The 16,273-nt window shown below is 38.6% G+C and overlaps 4 protein-coding genes across 5 annotated transcripts in view; 1 reads left to right on the top strand and 3 right to left on the bottom strand.

Moving 5' to 3' along the window:
• Positions 1–390, bottom strand: part of LOC111336945 (multifunctional protein CAD) — a 29,250-nt gene extending 28,860 nt beyond the window's left edge. For both annotated transcript variants that reach the window (XM_088742527.1, XM_088742528.1), the window contains exon 1: positions 218–390. In XM_088742527.1, coding sequence (XP_088598653.1) covers positions 218–320 — 103 coding nt within the window. In that variant the 5' untranslated portion in view covers positions 321–390. The remainder of the gene's footprint in view (positions 1–217) is intronic.
• Positions 391–4,148: 3,758 nt separating this feature from the next.
• LOC111336938 (eukaryotic translation initiation factor 3 subunit C) overlaps positions 4,149–16,273 on the bottom strand; it is a 23,387-nt gene continuing 11,262 nt past the window's right edge. Inside the window, exons 18-29 of the mRNA XM_022943121.2 lie at positions 10,318–10,574; positions 9,448–9,573; positions 9,280–9,345; positions 8,924–9,011; positions 7,863–7,946; positions 7,642–7,739; positions 7,237–7,286; positions 6,477–6,542; positions 5,973–6,060; positions 5,651–5,743; positions 5,155–5,233; positions 4,149–4,635 (exon numbers count right to left, since the gene is read on the bottom strand). Coding sequence (XP_022798856.2) covers positions 4,475–4,635; positions 5,155–5,233; positions 5,651–5,743; positions 5,973–6,060; positions 6,477–6,542; positions 7,237–7,286; positions 7,642–7,739; positions 7,863–7,946; positions 8,924–9,011; positions 9,280–9,345; positions 9,448–9,573; positions 10,318–10,574 — 1,256 coding nt within the window. The 3' untranslated portion in view covers positions 4,149–4,474. The remainder of the gene's footprint in view (positions 4,636–5,154; positions 5,234–5,650; positions 5,744–5,972; positions 6,061–6,476; positions 6,543–7,236; positions 7,287–7,641; positions 7,740–7,862; positions 7,947–8,923; positions 9,012–9,279; positions 9,346–9,447; positions 9,574–10,317; positions 10,575–16,273) is intronic.
• On the top strand, positions 10,932–13,697 carry LOC148717213 (uncharacterized). The gene has a single exon (XM_088743055.1). It carries the CDS (start codon positions 10,932–10,934, stop codon positions 13,695–13,697), a length of 2,766 nt encoding a protein of 921 aa, XP_088599181.1.
• LOC148717212 (uncharacterized) overlaps positions 13,651–16,273 on the bottom strand; it is a 2,670-nt gene continuing 47 nt past the window's right edge. The window contains exon 1 of the mRNA XM_088743060.1: positions 13,651–16,273. This exon is cut by the window's right edge and continues 47 nt beyond it. Coding sequence (XP_088599186.1) covers positions 15,126–16,118 — 993 coding nt within the window. The 5' untranslated portion in view covers positions 16,119–16,273 and the 3' untranslated portion in view covers positions 13,651–15,125.

The following is a 16,273-nucleotide window of genomic DNA, read 5'->3' as shown; positions in this document are numbered from 1 at the left end:
AATTTTGTAATTAAACACTTACATTTCTATTCTCTTCGCAGATAAGAGTTTACGGCCAATAAAATTTCAAAAATATTACAGGTTGTCACTTTTGAATAACGTTTTCATGTAGTTATTACAATCGCTTCGGTGTTACGGAAGAAAAGGAATCGAACACGTGTGTTCGATGCTTGACTTGTCGAACTTTGAAAGCAAACAACACCAAATTATGCCTTACCAACTTCACCAGCAACGCACTTAGCTGCTCCAAACAGCTTCCCTTTGTATACAGAACCATCTTCTAAGATTAAACTGGCTTGCTTTGAACGGTTCGACGCCATCTCTTCTCCGTGTGAAAATTGTTACCGTGGCCAAGTCTCCATTAGCCACTTTGACGAATAAAAATTTGGCGCGGTATTTGATAACTCGGAACCAGCTTCCCGCTGCCTCAAAGTAAGACGGAACTGCATTAGCAATCCACGTTTAATCCATTGAACAAACTTCAATAATCATTTTCAATGACAAAACACAAAAACAACTTCAAAAATAAAATGGTGCGCACATGGAAAAAACGATTACGTCTCTCGAAACAGCAGAGCACAAGGAAATATAGAAACTACAAACCCGCTTAATTAGACGGAATAAAGCCAGTGTCATCAGTGAAAAATGTTCATTAAACAGAGAATATCCGGCATCAAAAATTAGAAAAGCCTTGAGAAAAGCAAGGCTAAAATCCCTCTTCATCATTTCCAGAAAGGCAGAAAGAAACCGTATCAACTTCGAAAGTTTGATGCAAATGAGCTCTGGTGTCAGACTTCGGACACTTGCATATGATACGTTTTCAGACTCTTCTTCTCGATTTCAAACTTGAGGCATTCCGTCAGATTTCGGATGATTTCGTCTGATTTCGAACGATTCCAGTTCCGATTTTGGAAACTTAATGCCTTTATGCAAATGAATATAATGGAATTTCTGGCGTTTGAGTGCCAACGAATAAGCTGGAAATTAAATATTTCTGCGGCACGAGAGCAACACGACAAGGGCCGGGGCTCTTGAGCATAGATGCATTATGGGTAAAGTGATACGAGTATTAAAGCTTGTGATTGTACGTGGGCAAAAAGAGTCATTCTAGGCCGACACCTTCTCAGCTATTGCTGAGTTTATTTATTTATTTTTTTGTAAGTATGCATATAGCCTAGTAGGAAGGTTACGTGAGCTTGGGCCTGGTTCCCACCCAGATTTCCTGTCTCTTTTTCCCTTCGGGGTTTTTTATGGCAGGTCTTTTCTGGCCGCCGTTCTAACCACGATGATTGTTAGTGGTTGCTAAGCTCTGGGTAAGTCTTTTTGTCGTGTGCTTTGATAACGATTATCGAGAATGCAACGGTTTTCTATATGTGTTTTTTCATTATTGTACGCTGGTGCTCGGCCGAAAGATGCAAAATAAACCTAATGGTTCTCTATATTAGTCTCTATTGAGTAGTGTAGCTGAAATTTAGTGTTTGTAGGCATGGTCATGATCTCCGCTTAAAAAGAACGGAAAATTCTGAGGGTTGTACTTTCACAAGAGAATATAAACTGTTTATGGTGTCTTGACTTTCACAGAGTAGATGTGAACCTCACAAAGGTAACATGGGCACTGACTGAGCAATTCTACAGGCTATACTTGTAGTTCGGATGATTATCACACCCGTTTGCAAAACCGCAAAAGCTCTAATTGACATAGAAAAAATAACCAGTTGACCAATGCATGTATTCAGGAACCAAATACATTTAAATCTACTTTTAGCAGATACCAATCAAACGAGAGGAGGTTAGGCGGCGTTCAGTGGAGTCTTGATCGTTCTCAGCTCTTGACGGTGACCAAGGACATATCGGGTCCCGACCTTTACGGTAATTTAGTTGTTCCAATATTGCAAGTTTGTCCGTCCTCGATAGCCATCGACGCTGAAGGCTCGGTGCCTTTTAAGGAAAGACCTTTGGCAAAGAAGTTGTCTGTAGGTATCAAACGCACGCGCATATTTTAATTTTTGTAACCTTCTCTGACATCAATTATACAAAAGTCCACTGAAACTGTTATTCGGGTTGAAATTACAAACAGAACTCTGAGACAATTTCTAAGTTATTAAAGTACAATCTGCTAGACTGTTAGCTTAACCAGGTGAAAAGATCTGACAACTTTGGTAGAGAACTTTGCGGGAGAATAAATTATCAGTATTTTTGTGGGGCATAGTTAAAAACCAACATGATTCAGAACCAAAATTGTTATTGTTGTTGTGCTTGGTGTTGTTGTTGTTGTTCAAGTGCATTCTGTTTCCTTTTTCAGTTTTATGTTTTGTTTTATTCAAAGTTCAGAGGCTGCCATTTGTTAGTTAGTTTCTTTTTTATTTTAGATAATTTGATAGTCGACATTTTCATGTATTTTTCGATTTTAAAAGAATTTTATCTTGATTTGTAAATATTTTTGATGATTAGAGTGAATTATTTGTATGTCTCTACATAGAATAACGAGAGACTTTGACAACTTGGGATAATTTATTTCTTTAAGCTAACTCATTTGATATCTTTTCTATAATGCGAAAAAAGTGATCGTTGATTAGCCGAATTCTTTCCTTTTCTCAAGCCGGTCCTCTGCTGCAATTTTCTCTACACATCTTTGGAAAATGCGTTTTTTTGTATGGATCTGTTGATTATGTTTTTCCAACTTTTAATCTTATTAATTCTTTGCAGATTTTTGAAAATATACTGCTTAGCAAGATGTTAAATCGGTCAATTTTGATGAAGTTCTTTATTATTTATTTATTATTTATTTGGCTTTTGAATCACAGAACGCCGTGGGAGGTAAGCGCATTGTTAGTTGTTCATTACGTCTAATGAAAAAAATAAATAAATGCACTTTGGTGATTTTCAATTGAAATTACTCTTAAACATATATCGCTTAAGAAACAGAAAGCCCGCTTATACGGTCCTAATTTTTTAGAGCATGTTTGGTTAGATTTACGTCGAGGCCCATTTAACTTGATTTCGTGCCTCAGCCTAACATTCCACTGAAATAGGTTCTTAGTTATCTCATAGAATTCATGAGCTTGTTCCACGCATTTTACATCAGGGAAGTTTTACATACGTGAAGCTGTTACACTTAGCTTTGACCGAACGAAGAGATGCCTCTTCAATGATTTAATCTAGGAAATAAGAACATGGTTTTGATAACCTAAACTAAAAGCCAATTTTCAAAATCAGTGCGTTTGAATCCTTGAAGGAGATAACCTCCACAATATAACCTTCAACCATTTATAGAACCAGTTCTGTCATCAAAGTCACATAAACATAAAGAATAAAATTACTTCAACACTTGCTAACATCTAACTTCTCCCAACATCACCCCAGAATCACACACCACGGTCACGAGAATAAAGGAATTGATCACCAATAAGAAAAGCTCTTGATTGTTTAATAGTAGGGAGAATATGCATACTGATGTTAAAGTGTAAGGGGTTTAACGGAAACGAACAACGATTCCACTCAAATACTATCGTCCTAATGGGTGCTTAGGGCCAAAGAAAGCATGAAGGACACAACAATGGAATTCACGACCTGATTTCTGATTGTATCACCCAGGTTTGCAGTTTTATACAAGACTCTTGCAGCCGTATTAGTTTCCGCGCTTAACAACGCACTGGCTGCAGTGATCCATGTGGCACAATGCGCCGACGAAAAGCTTTGTAAATAAAACTACATCGTCATTACTTCCACAATGAGCATGTCTTTGTTTCGTGTTGCTCAGGAAACATGTATAATAGGGTTTTAGGATGTATATAGAATAAAGATAAAGGGTATTATAAAAAACTGGATCATTGGATACTGTAATTCAAGACTTTTTATTGGCTTAGCCATTATGGTATATGAGCCAATACACCATAATCTACAAATATGGTAAGCGTACGCGTCAGCTTAAAATTAAAAGGGAACTAAAAATTTAGTAAAATTTAATAATTTAATTTAACGTTTTTAGTAAAAAAATTGTTCCACTCGCTCTTGTTGGATATGAAATTATTATAGCCAACTCGGCGCTACGCGCCTCGTTGGCTATCTATCATCTCATATCCAACGCGCGCTCTTGAAATAATTGTTAAATATTGAAGTCTATAATTATCAAGATTATTCATTGTCAGTCACTGTGATTCAAGGTGTAATTCAATTTGAGTTACAGCATCAGGTGTAAAGATAAATAACTTCACAAAACAAAACTTGCAGTCTTTCTCATACCTAAAGGTTTAATCGCTTCACTGAGGTTTCCTCTTACATTTTTCACATTAGGTGCCAGTGGTTACACCAGTCAAATCGTTGTGTGACCTACTTAATTTGATATCAGTACTTGTTTCCTAAGTTTTCAGTTCTCACATCTTTCGTCAAGAAGTAAAATATCTCCTTAAACTACAGAAAAGACAAAACAATTGTCACTGTCAACTTTGGTTAAATCATGCAAATAATTTGAATATCAGTAAGTTGTTTGTGCCTGTTGTTGCTGGTAAGATCTGTCCCGATCGTACTGTCGCCCATGTCTTTCTTGCCAATTGTGCCGATCTTGTCTGTCTTGTTTATCAGACCTGTCTTGACGATCATAATGTTGCTGATTCTGTCTACGATAGCGTCCTTGACCTAAGTGATCCAAACAAGAATGTATTAGTACCAGGGACAAAAACGTCAAATGGAGGAATTTCCAGAAGTGCTACTACAAATCTCAAATAAATCGAAAATTGTCGACGAATGTTGCCCCACCCTTGTATGATGTTGAACAAGAATGTATTAGTACCAGGGACAAAAACGTCAAATGGAGGAATTTCCAGAAGTGCTACTACAAATCTCAAATAAATCGAAAATTGTCGACGAATGTTGCCCCACCCTTGTATGATGTTGAACCCATTCATACTAGGTGTGACCAGCATGTACTTTGTCCTTGATTGTTTAACAAACTCTCTTTGTCAACACCATAGGGAATCACCTAACCTGTGCAACCAGCAACTTCGACAATACCTCATTATTTTGGTTACAGGAGACAAAATTGTCTCAGCAATTCATCGAGCATTGAGAAGTGTTTGTGTAAAAGACATCTTTTACAAAGAAGACAAGGCAGAGAACAGGGAGTGTGCCCTATAAAGAAAAATAATCAGGTGTTACCTTGCCTGTCCTTGAACTGAACAAACCCTCCATGTCTTGTGTCATAAATACGTTCGTTGTTTTCCACCAAATTGCTGACCTGAAATACAAACAACGCGTATCCTAAGCACCCGAACTTTCACGCCAGCCAGGAGCTGGCCACTACTTGAGTTTGAAACATATCCATGAAAGATGAAGATATGAAAGAGAATTTGTGAACAACATACATTTGAACAACGGAATAAAGATTTTAACAGGAGAGAGATAACCACTCTCATAATAGTTGAAATGTAGCCCGGCCTTCCTAACACATATTAGTGTCCATATCGCCATTTTGACAGTTTAACAATGCCACCAATCACGTAGAGGTAAATATAATGTATCACTCCTACACGTACAGTTGTTTACTACTACTGGAGCCTGTATTTTTTAAATCAACATTTGAGGCAAGTGGATTTTATGAGAACTATTTAATTCGGTTTGAGTGGAATATAAGCAACTTCACCAAAAGGATTACCTTATCTGCCAACTGTAGAGCCAGGTTCTGGAGAAGGGAAGGTTCTGCTCCTCGGTGCATTACAACTGTCTGAGTTGGTTCATCCCAAGAGGCCTGCCGCCAAAAAAAATAACCTCATACTTGCTAAGCAGTTTAACACAGCAAGTTCAGTCACTAGTACATATATTTCCACCAGGCAATACCCTTTTGAAAACACATAACAAAACCAACACAACATAACTAACACAGCATAACCAACACAACATAACTCACACAGCATAACCAATACAACATTACTAACACAGGATAACCAACACAACATAACCGACACAACATAACCAACCTGCAACTCTTCATTGATGATCATTTTACTGATGGTACTGTGCACCACAGATGCAGGTAAACCAAACATCTCAGCTAATAAGTTCAGACTAAAGACAAGAAAACAATTACCATCTTTCACTTTTTCCTATAAAATTAATCGATTTGTTTAACTTCAGTTCCTAGCACCCTTTCAACAAAATTGCACAATTCCTGTCGCATTCCTCTATAAACCAATCATGATCCCTAGGGTATTTAAAAATACTGTTTAAAATTTTGATGCAAATGTTCACAAGAACAAGTACTATAGAATGGCATGGTGTAAAATAGCAGAAAACAAGAAAAATTTTACAATCATTATTCCAAGGAAAAAGGACTAAAAAGTCATAATTATAGAAAAGTTAAGTAAGTTGCTATTATCCAATTTTATTTCCAACCGTCACTTGTAAAATCCAAAAGACAACAAGTACAGATTCTTGTAAGGTTTTAACTTCAGTACTCAAATCTAGAGTATATTTCCACCTACCTCAGTGAATCATACACACTGTTGTAAGTAAACAAATATGTTCTTAGGCTCTCCTCCTGAATTTTCCTGAAACAGCACAGAGAAAATAATTAAAAATCGTGACCTTTTCAATTCCTTCTCCTACTGTACTGCAGACAGTAATGAGAATTACTAATGAGATCTTAGGATACATATGATGCACGATACTCGCAGTAGATAGTGCTATTTATGCAATAGCGAAAATCAGACCTGAAAAAAATCAGGCCTGTACGGGATTCGAACCACTGACCTCAGTGGTTCGAATCCCGTACAGGCCTAATTTTTTTCAGGTCTGATTTTCGTTATTGCATAAATAGCGCTCTCTACTGAGAGGATCGTGTATCATACGTATCTACAACCGCAGTTCAAAATATATGAACTTCATATATTCATTGTATCTGATTTATCATCACGGTTTTATTACAAATCAACTTAACGGCCTGCTCCCAGTTGGCTTGTTAGCTCAATTGGTAGAGTGCTGCACTAGTATCGCAGAGGTCAGTGGTTCGAATCCCGTACAGGCCTGATTTTTTTCAGGTCTAATTTTCGCTATTGCATAAATAGCGCTCTCTACTGCGAGGATCGTGCATCATACATATCTACAACCGCAGTTCAAAATATATGAACTTCATATATTCATCGTATCTGAGGTCTTAGGAGTAAAAGAGTTGGCTGAATTTTGATAAGCTGAAATTTGAGGTTTTAACTATCTGTGGGGGCAAAGTATGATGTGTACATGCACCTTGATAACATTTCTTGTACTTGTTCTGGCTGGCGGAAGAGCTTCCATACCTATCACACACAAAGAGATCTCAACTGTAGGCACAGTATGTTTCCTTTATAGGACACTGTTCCCAGTGCCTAATCTGGCCCCAAAACAAAGTCAGGTTCACAGTATTCAGTTAACAACAAACAAGTTATCACATTCAGGAAGAATAAATGATTGAAACGAAGATATTGTATTTAAAGAATTGATTTTCATTAATGGTATTACTTGACTTGAGTTTACTCAATCTAATACAAGCAATCCATTCATTTTGCACAAAGTCATCAATCATCCTTTCTTTTTATGTTGTACAATTGAACAGATCTTTTCATTTACATTTCAAGTAAGACCATTACTTTTCATTGTAATTGATGTTTTTACCTTAACAGCTAGTATGTAGTCCCTACACTGCTTCCAATCTCCTTTCTTCATTGCTTTGGAAGCAGCCACAACATGTTCACGCATGCTCTCAGGGGGACCTAACATTTAATGCAAAAATATCACCAATGTCTACATGATTGTTCACTTGTTGTAGCTTCTCTCATAAAAAAAAAGTGACTTAAAATACAAAATGACAAATGAAACAAAGACTTTGTACTAACCTACTAACGTTTGCTTTTCACTCTGGCGCAACTGATAGTGAAAGCTCTTGCTAAAAATGCGGGGCCTGTAATCATATGCATGGGCTAAAGATGAGGAGAAAAAATAAAAAGCTCATCAGTTTATGAATTGCTCAATACTGATGTGACAGCTTGGTGGGTTCTTAGGGTCTCCTTGCCTAATAATTGTGATGCTGCAAATTTAGTTATCACTATTGCTAAAGAAGGCAAATAAAATAATGATAACGATGAACTTCAAGCATTAGTTACTTTAATGCTTGATTTTTGAAAGTTTATCATCTAAAGTAAAACAGACTCCTCTCTGTAGATCTAAATGCAAATGGCACCTAACAAACAACTTATTCACAGCACTGACATACACAATGAACCAAAGTGAACAATAATTATACACCTAATGTATGGTCCTCAGGGAAACAGTTAATTTTGTGAGGGACCATACATTAAGTGCTTTGTTGTATATTTCGACTTTCCCTTTAACAGTCATATGGCAAAGACATGTTGTATTCAGGATATGGGCAACGACTGCCCAATTGTATCCTGGTCAGGATACATCTGAATTTGATTAGGGGCACGTGACCGAGAATCAACCAATTACAGTGCTCGTTTTGCTGAGTGAACAACTAGGTATATAACATAACTTGACAGCCTTATGTTACCTGACTATTCATAAAACCTTAGGAAAAAAAAAAAAAGAAAAAGAAAGAAAGAAAGAAAAAGGCCAATTCCACAAATAAGACAATTATTGCAGTAAATGGCTTGAACCCAGGGGTAACATGTGAAGGTGTAGTCTGATCGTCCGGGTGAGTGTAGTCCTGAGAAGGACTGTTGTCGGTGGTAGTGACTGACGTTTCGACAACCTGTGCGGAAGTCATCATCAGAGTCAAGTGAAGTCACTTGACTCTGATGATGACTTCCGCACAGGTTGTCGAAACGTCAGTCACTACCACCGAAAACAGTCCTTCTCAGAACTACACTCACCCAGATGATCAGACTACCCCTTCACAAGACCATTATTGTATACCACTTGAAATACATGAACATACCAGCCATCCATGGTATTTCCATCAACATTGCAGAAGTCAAGTAAACACATTCCAACAGCTCAAGGTTAATGTGCATGTGAAATGGCACCTAATGTTCAGAAAAGTTAACACCTTAGATAACCAAACAGCAAAATCAATTCATCAATTGTTAAGGACAAAAAAAAGGTTTCATTTTAAACATGATGTTTTCTATAACACTAACCTTCCTTGTTGAAAGCAAAAACCATAACCAAACATTAAAATCAAGGGTGCATACATGTTTGCTGCAACAAGTAACTTCAAACTTGAACATATCCTATAGGTACTACTGGAGGGAGTTCCAACTGCCATTAAATATTTGGAACCAAGTGCAATACCTGTCTTCTTTTCTCAATTTTTTCTTGTTCAGGAGTTCTTTCAAACTGTCTCTGTTGCATTAGTCCCTGAAAGAGAAAAAAGTTGTACAAAAGAAATGCATGTTTATCAGATTATTAAAATCAACACACAGTTCAAAATGTGTTTTTGGACAGGTATAATTTTCATACCTGGGCAAGAAGTTCCTTGGCTCTTCCACTTGACTGTACATCATGTAATGCATTGTGAGCATCCTTAATCATACCATGCCGAAAGGCACACAGGCCAAGCTGTACCATGGTCCTGTTGTAAAGAATCTGAAAGGCCACAAAGAGACAACTGAAATATTACTTTGTGTTCTTTACAACTTCCTGCCTTGGAACATTAGCTCTTTGTCAGAGCAAAGGACTAACAAAGAAACTTGTCTTTCAGTACCCCCCAGTAGTACGAGTTATTTTTAGAACCCTTTGCCTCTCTAGTGCCCACCTTCAGGCATATACCAGAAATACAAAATGAATGCATAATGTAAACATTACTCTGTATGTTTCATTACTAAGGCTGATAACAAAATAAAAGTCAGCAGCCAACTCTCATGAAACATGCAATAGCATAGCACCAAGGTAATCTAAACACAAGACTACACCAGTGCCATGTATGATATCTACTGCTTCATCTACCACACATTTAAAATTAGACTTAGTAACCATAAAAAAAAAATTACTAAGCTCATCAGTAACATGTGGTCATTCCTGTTCTGAGAAATGTCACCCTTGCAAGATTTTAGGTTGGAAATAACATTCGAGAATCACCACATATTTCCTAAACGATCTGGACCATCACAAGTCTGACAATTTGCTAATGATCTGAATCAAGTGCACCCTGTATATTTCATTCATGGATCCTTTGTTACCTGAATCAGTTAATATAATATCCTTAATTTTTTACATGGAGAGATATTTCAAAGAGAATCATGATAAACAAGATGAGGAAGTCAAGCTTAAATTGAAAAAACAAAACAAAACAAAACAAAGGTAAGCAAACAAAAAAAAACACAACCAAACCTGTGTGGGGATGTCAGAATGTTGGATGGATTCTTGTAAATGTGACATCAGCATTAGATCACGTGCCTCAAACCAACGATCATTTAAGGCATGATGATATACATGACAGAGCATTGCTCTGGTTCGGATGCGGTCTGAGGTATCTCGTGAATAGATGAACTTGCACATGTCATCAATTGATACTTTTGAACTTGCTTCCTCAGTCTTTGGTTTGTCAATGGGTTTTTCTGCTTTCTCATCTGAGGACTTCTCCAATTCTGAACAAAAAAATTGACAAATATTTTCTTGCAACTTTTCCCATAGAATTTTGCACAATTGTGTTTTTGTCTTGGAAAAACAGTTTTAAAATGCAATGGTATGATAGAACATCATTTCTCCCTTTGACAGTTCTTAACAACAAGGTGCATAATACACTAATTAATGGGCCTAAATTTTTTTCTGTTTGATTCCTTGCTCTCTGAGAAACCTTCAAGCAATGTGATATCCTTGGGTTTCAGGTGACGTCACAAGCTTTGCAGAAGTTAGTGTCCGCCACGTTGGTGTCCCTCGGGTGTCATATTTATGAATAATTAGTGAAGCCCTCTCTATTATTGCCGTATTATTTCATCAACTACATGAATATTCAGAAAGAAAAAAGTGATAAAAGTACCGGGCATTCATCAAAAGGTATCCCAGTGCTCTCTGAGTATGCCGAAAGCTTAGAGAGTTGGGTAAAGGAAAGATATTTGCAAAAGATCTCGGTCATCGGGGTTGACCCCGCAAGCATACCAGCCGAGAAGTTCAGTCCAGAATGCTTGCCTCCTGTGGAAGTGTCAGACTTGCTGAGTTTCCTCGTTCTTGAGACCAGCTTCTACACGAACAAGCAGTTCAAGGCGTTCAAGAGTCTGGAGGCGTTCAATCAAATGGTGTCGGGATTTGTAACCTCAGTTGTAGGCAAAGTAATCGCCGGCAAGTATGTCGTGAGAGCACGAGTTCGGCATTCACAGCGTATGAATGACCCTTTAGTGAACATTTGGGTAATTTCCGAAAATGATGGGACTATTTTGTCAGCCCATTGCTTGGGATGCAAAGCTGGACTGGCTGAGTCATGCTCACATATCGCGAGTGTTTTATTTTATTTAGAGACAACTACTCGAATTCATGGCAAGCTCGCTTGCACTCAGGTAAAATGCTCGTGGATTTTGCCGACATTTGTCAATGAAGTGCCGTATGCGAGGGCTAAAGACATCAATTTTTCATCGGCTAAGAAGCTCAAAGAAAAGCTCAACCAGAAAATCGAGGATCTACAAGAGCCGCAAGCCTCGAGCCATACAGCAACTTCTAGTTCTGAGACTGCATCGGCCGGCGCACCAGCGCCTGTGTGCGTGCAGCGCGCATCAGCGCCTTCGAAAGAGGAAATGGATCAGCTCTATGCCAAACTCAACCAGTGCAAAATTAAAGCAGTAGCTTTAAGTTTAGTCGATCCTTTTGCTGAGCAATTTATCGACCAAAGCCGCTCTGTTCCGGTAGTTTCAGAGCTGTTTCATACGGATAATTTGACGCGTGGGTATTCGGAACTGTTGTCGAAATGCATTCAAGTACAGCTAGACATTTCGGCTGAGCAAATCAAGCTGGTCGAGGAAACCACCAGGTCTCAGTCAAAATGTACGGGCTTTTTTAAGCATCGTGCTGGAAGAATTGGCGCTTCCATCAGTGGTGCTGTTTTTCATACAAACTTATCACTTCCTTCGCAGAGCCTTATTAAAACGATTTGCTATCCCAGTCTGTACAAACTGAACACCACCGCAGTCAAACATGGCTGCAAATATGAGGATGATGCCATTGAGGCCTATGAAACAGTCATGAAAAAGAGTCATACAAACTTTCAGGTGAAGAAGTGTGGGTTGTTTATCAATCAGGAATACCCATTTCTACATGCCACTCCAGATTTCCTCACTTGTTGTGATTGCTGTGGATTAGGGTGTGGGGAAGTGAAATGCCCTCTCTGTATCCAAGATGCTAATTTTGAGGATTATGCTGCTCTAAGGAACTCCTGTCTTGTTACTACAGATGGTGGAGGTTTCAAACTTAAGAGGTCACATAATTATTATTTTCAAGTTCAACAGCAGCTATTCACTCTGCAAGAAAGGAACCATAATGACTTTATTGTTTATGCTATAGACAACAAGGGCAATGCCCACTTGGTAATGGAAAGAATTTTACCTGATGTCCAGCATTGGGATAGAGTACTTCCAAAACTCAACACCTTCTGGAGAATTTGTGTACTTCCTGAAGTTTTAGGTCGCTGGTACACAAGAAGGTGCATGGTAGAAGTGAAGAGGCCTGATGATGGTAGCATATGTTTTTGTAGAACAGTGCCTGATGGGGAAACAATTTCATGCAGTAATGAGGATTGCCCATATGGCAAGTTTCACCCATCATGCCTGTCTCTTACCAATGTGACAATCCCTAAAAAGTGGTACTGTCCTCACTGCTCAAGATTACAGCAATTCAAGAGATGTTCAAGGAAGCAAACTGCAGGAAAGGCGAAAGTCAAAGTGTCCATCTCAGCTGTGTCTTCTCAAGCTTCTTTGTGTGATACTATTTGTATCTGCAAAGTGAAAGCCACTACTGCAGACAGACTTGTAGAATGTCATGGCTTGAACTGTACTAATGGCAAGTTCTTTCACTTGCAATGCCTAGGGCTAAAGAGGATGCCAGCCAATCACAAGACAACCTGGAGGTGCTACATATGTCGCACAACAATAAAGACCAATATAGCCCCTCCTACCACTTCAACACCTACCACTTGTTCTTCTTCTTCTGATGATGATGATGTTACTGTTGTTACAACTGTTCAGGGAAATCAAAACAAGACAGGAGCTCTTGCAACTCTAACACAAGATCATATTGATCTGATATGCAACCCACATGGATGGCTAGATTGTGACATCATACAACAAGCTCACATTCTGTTGCATAATGAAAATCTTAACATTGAAGGGTTCCAGCGACCAACTCTTGGACCTGTCCGTAACTTTGACATTGTGTCTGGGGAATTTGTACAAATTCTTCACACTGGTAATAGCCACTGGGTATGTGTGAGCTCTATCGGGTGCCATCCGGGACATGTGAAACTTTATGACAGCTTTCACAGTGATGCTCTTAGTCAGGAAATTGAGCAACAAACTAATGATTTACTGGGAGGTAGATTATTGTCCCTAGTCCCTACTTCAGTTCAGCAGCAAAGTAACGGTAGTGATTGTGGTGTTTTTGCTATTGTCTTTGCTGCTTGTCTAGTCTTTGGAATTGACCCAAGTCATATAAGTTTTGATGTTCCATTTATGAGACCTCACCTGGCAGCTTGTCTCAGGAATAAAAAAATCAGTTTGTTTCCTTAACTTGGAACAATTTCACATGACTGCCTTTTGGCATAATTTGAAATTAATAAAAATGGCAGTAAATCAGACATATTTTTTGAGAATGTGCTTTGATGACATTTTTTATCCTAAAAGTAATGGTTGACAAATATCACTGGTACTCAAAACTGTTAGTGCTAAATGGTTTCTTACAATAAAAGGCTAACCACTTTGCCTGTGTTTTTGCAATAGTATCATAATTTACACATTCAAGCCACAAGTAGAAAATTATAAAAATAAATGAGCCTCTAATATCTATATACAGTATCTTCCTATTATTATAAAAATGTAAGGTATTATATAATGTTCATGTTATAGAAAGCAAAACTTGTGACTCCTATCATTTAGAACCTCCTTATGGTCCTTAGGTTAAAATTTACTAGCTCAGGCCTATCAAAAGCCAGCAATTAGGGAGCAGTCATTAATGACAGGGTCAATTGTGTTCGAGAAAAACCTCATGACTTTTAAAAATTTTTTCTGAAAAATCTTTTGGACTTTAGGATTTTTGAAAGCTCAACTATACAGGGGTACAAAAATTAGAGTGCATTTCCTAAAATTTTGCTTTACTCTTGCATTTTTATGCCTCAAACCTCTCAAACATATCAAAAAGAATAACATGTGGGGTATGAAAAAATTGAGCCAAAATTTAAAGAAAAATTAGCAAATGGGACATGGAAAAAATTTTTGAAAAGGGAGAGTACCCTTTCCATCCCAGCACTTCCCTGATATAATGACCAGTCCCTTATATCTACAAGTTTCAAATGCATTGAGAACTTAATGGTCTTCTTAATCAAAGGGTACAATAGGTGGACAGAAATTAACCAGTGCTGCGCAGATTCTTACAATACGGTCAATAAGTGGGATTTGGCGCTCAACTGGCCCATCTGGGTTACAAGCTAAATATTCTGTTGGCAATGTACCTTCTAAGATTGTATATTTCCTTCTAAGAAGTCCAATTACCCTTTCCACATAGATTCGTACATTAGCTATACCCCTTGTATTTTCCACATCTACTGGGTCCAGCTGACTCTTCCCCTTTGTAAATGCTGGTATCTCTAATTTTGCTTGCTTCAATCCCACACTTTCAGAAATCGTAAATCCACGGTCAGCCATAACCATATCACCTGGAAGCAACTTCTCGAGAAAGCCACAGTTCTCGGTCAGGAACTTGTCAGAAGTTCTGCAGCCCCAGGCTTCTGATACATAAGACACCGTCCCCTGAGGTGTTATACCAATGAGTAGCTTGATGGTGTTATGATTTTTATAACAGGAAAATGTTTGTGCCCTGGCTAAAAGGTTAGTTGGCTTCTCAATAAACACCTCGAAACAATCAATTACCACGGTGACTTTTTTTCCAAAGGAATACATAAAACATTGTGGCACTGTCCTCCATAATTGCTCCCTCTCAGGTCATGAAAGTATGGGAAATAGCCTTGTGTCCATGACCACTAGCCAGGAAGAAAAAATCCGTGATACTGTAGAATGAGAAACTTTGAAGCGGTAAGCAAGGTCCTGCATTGGCATGTTCAATCGAAGTTTCATTAACACAATCACAAATTCTTGGAACCTATCTAACGATAGGGTCTTGCGAGTGACGTATGGTGAGACATGTTCAAAGACAACCTTCAGAATTTCGAGGGATGGCAGTCCCGTATAAAACAGTACCTTACTGTCAGATTCAAAGAAATCTTTTGTTGGCGCTTGATATCCTTTTCGGAAGAACATAAATTCAAATTCATAGGTCTGACAGCTAGAATCACTGGTTGTAGCTTCTTTGCAAACTGGACTAGCTGTGTGTTGCCTTGCTTCTACGGAATCAGCGTTCGAACCAGGCAGGGAAGGGTTTTCTGGTGTTGTGTTTTCGTCCAATTCGTCAAAATCGTCCAATTCTAGAGCTACACTCGCGGTTTCAAACCCCTCTGTAGGCTGTTCGACTTCAGAGGCTGAAGAAGTTGGCGCGCTGAAATCTATTTTTGCAATAGGAACACCGCTTTCGTGCACGCGTTTCTTCTTCTCGGCGGCTTCGAGCTCGGCTCGCTCGATCGCTTGCTGTCTTCTTTTCTTGGCTCTCAAAGCTCTTTCGGCTACATCTTCATGCTCTTTTTCTACATATTTCTTCTTTCCAAGGGCGACAGTTGGAACCCAATCGACGTGAAATTGATCCCAATCTGGTGCTGGCTCTCCGAAGACGAAGTGTTTGCTACAAACTCGTTCACTCTCTAGCACTCTCTTGTTTGTAGCGTCGCCGCGACTCACCGCAGAAATCCACTCGTTTCTCCTCCTAGTAGTAAGTTCCTCCTGTTCTTCCCCTTGATTTGTAATAATCTTAGGTATGCGAAAAAATCCTAAGCCTTTATGCTTTCCACTTTTGCTCGAACAGCCAACAACAATGCATAAAACCATCTCTTCTTTCTCATATGAACTCTTCGTTAGATACGGTTTGTTTACGCTCGAGGGACACCAAGATGGCGGATAGTAACCGTTGCTAAGCTATTGGTCACGTGGGTGAAACCCAGCCATAGCAATTGTGATGAACTAATGTTCAAATCATACTGTAG

The sequence above is a fragment of the Stylophora pistillata genome, chromosome 13 (assembly GCF_964205215.1).
Source record: "Stylophora pistillata chromosome 13, jaStyPist1.2, whole genome shotgun sequence".
In the NCBI taxonomy this organism is placed as follows: domain Eukaryota; kingdom Metazoa; phylum Cnidaria; class Anthozoa; order Scleractinia; family Pocilloporidae; genus Stylophora; species Stylophora pistillata.
This window is presented reverse-complemented; position numbering and strand designations above follow the sequence as displayed.

Bases quoted from the DNA above. Each gene is read 5' to 3' on its own strand.
- LOC148717213 (XM_088743055.1), top strand. From the start codon at position 10,932: ATGAATATTCAGAAAGAAAAAAGTGATAAAAGTACCGGGCATTCATCA.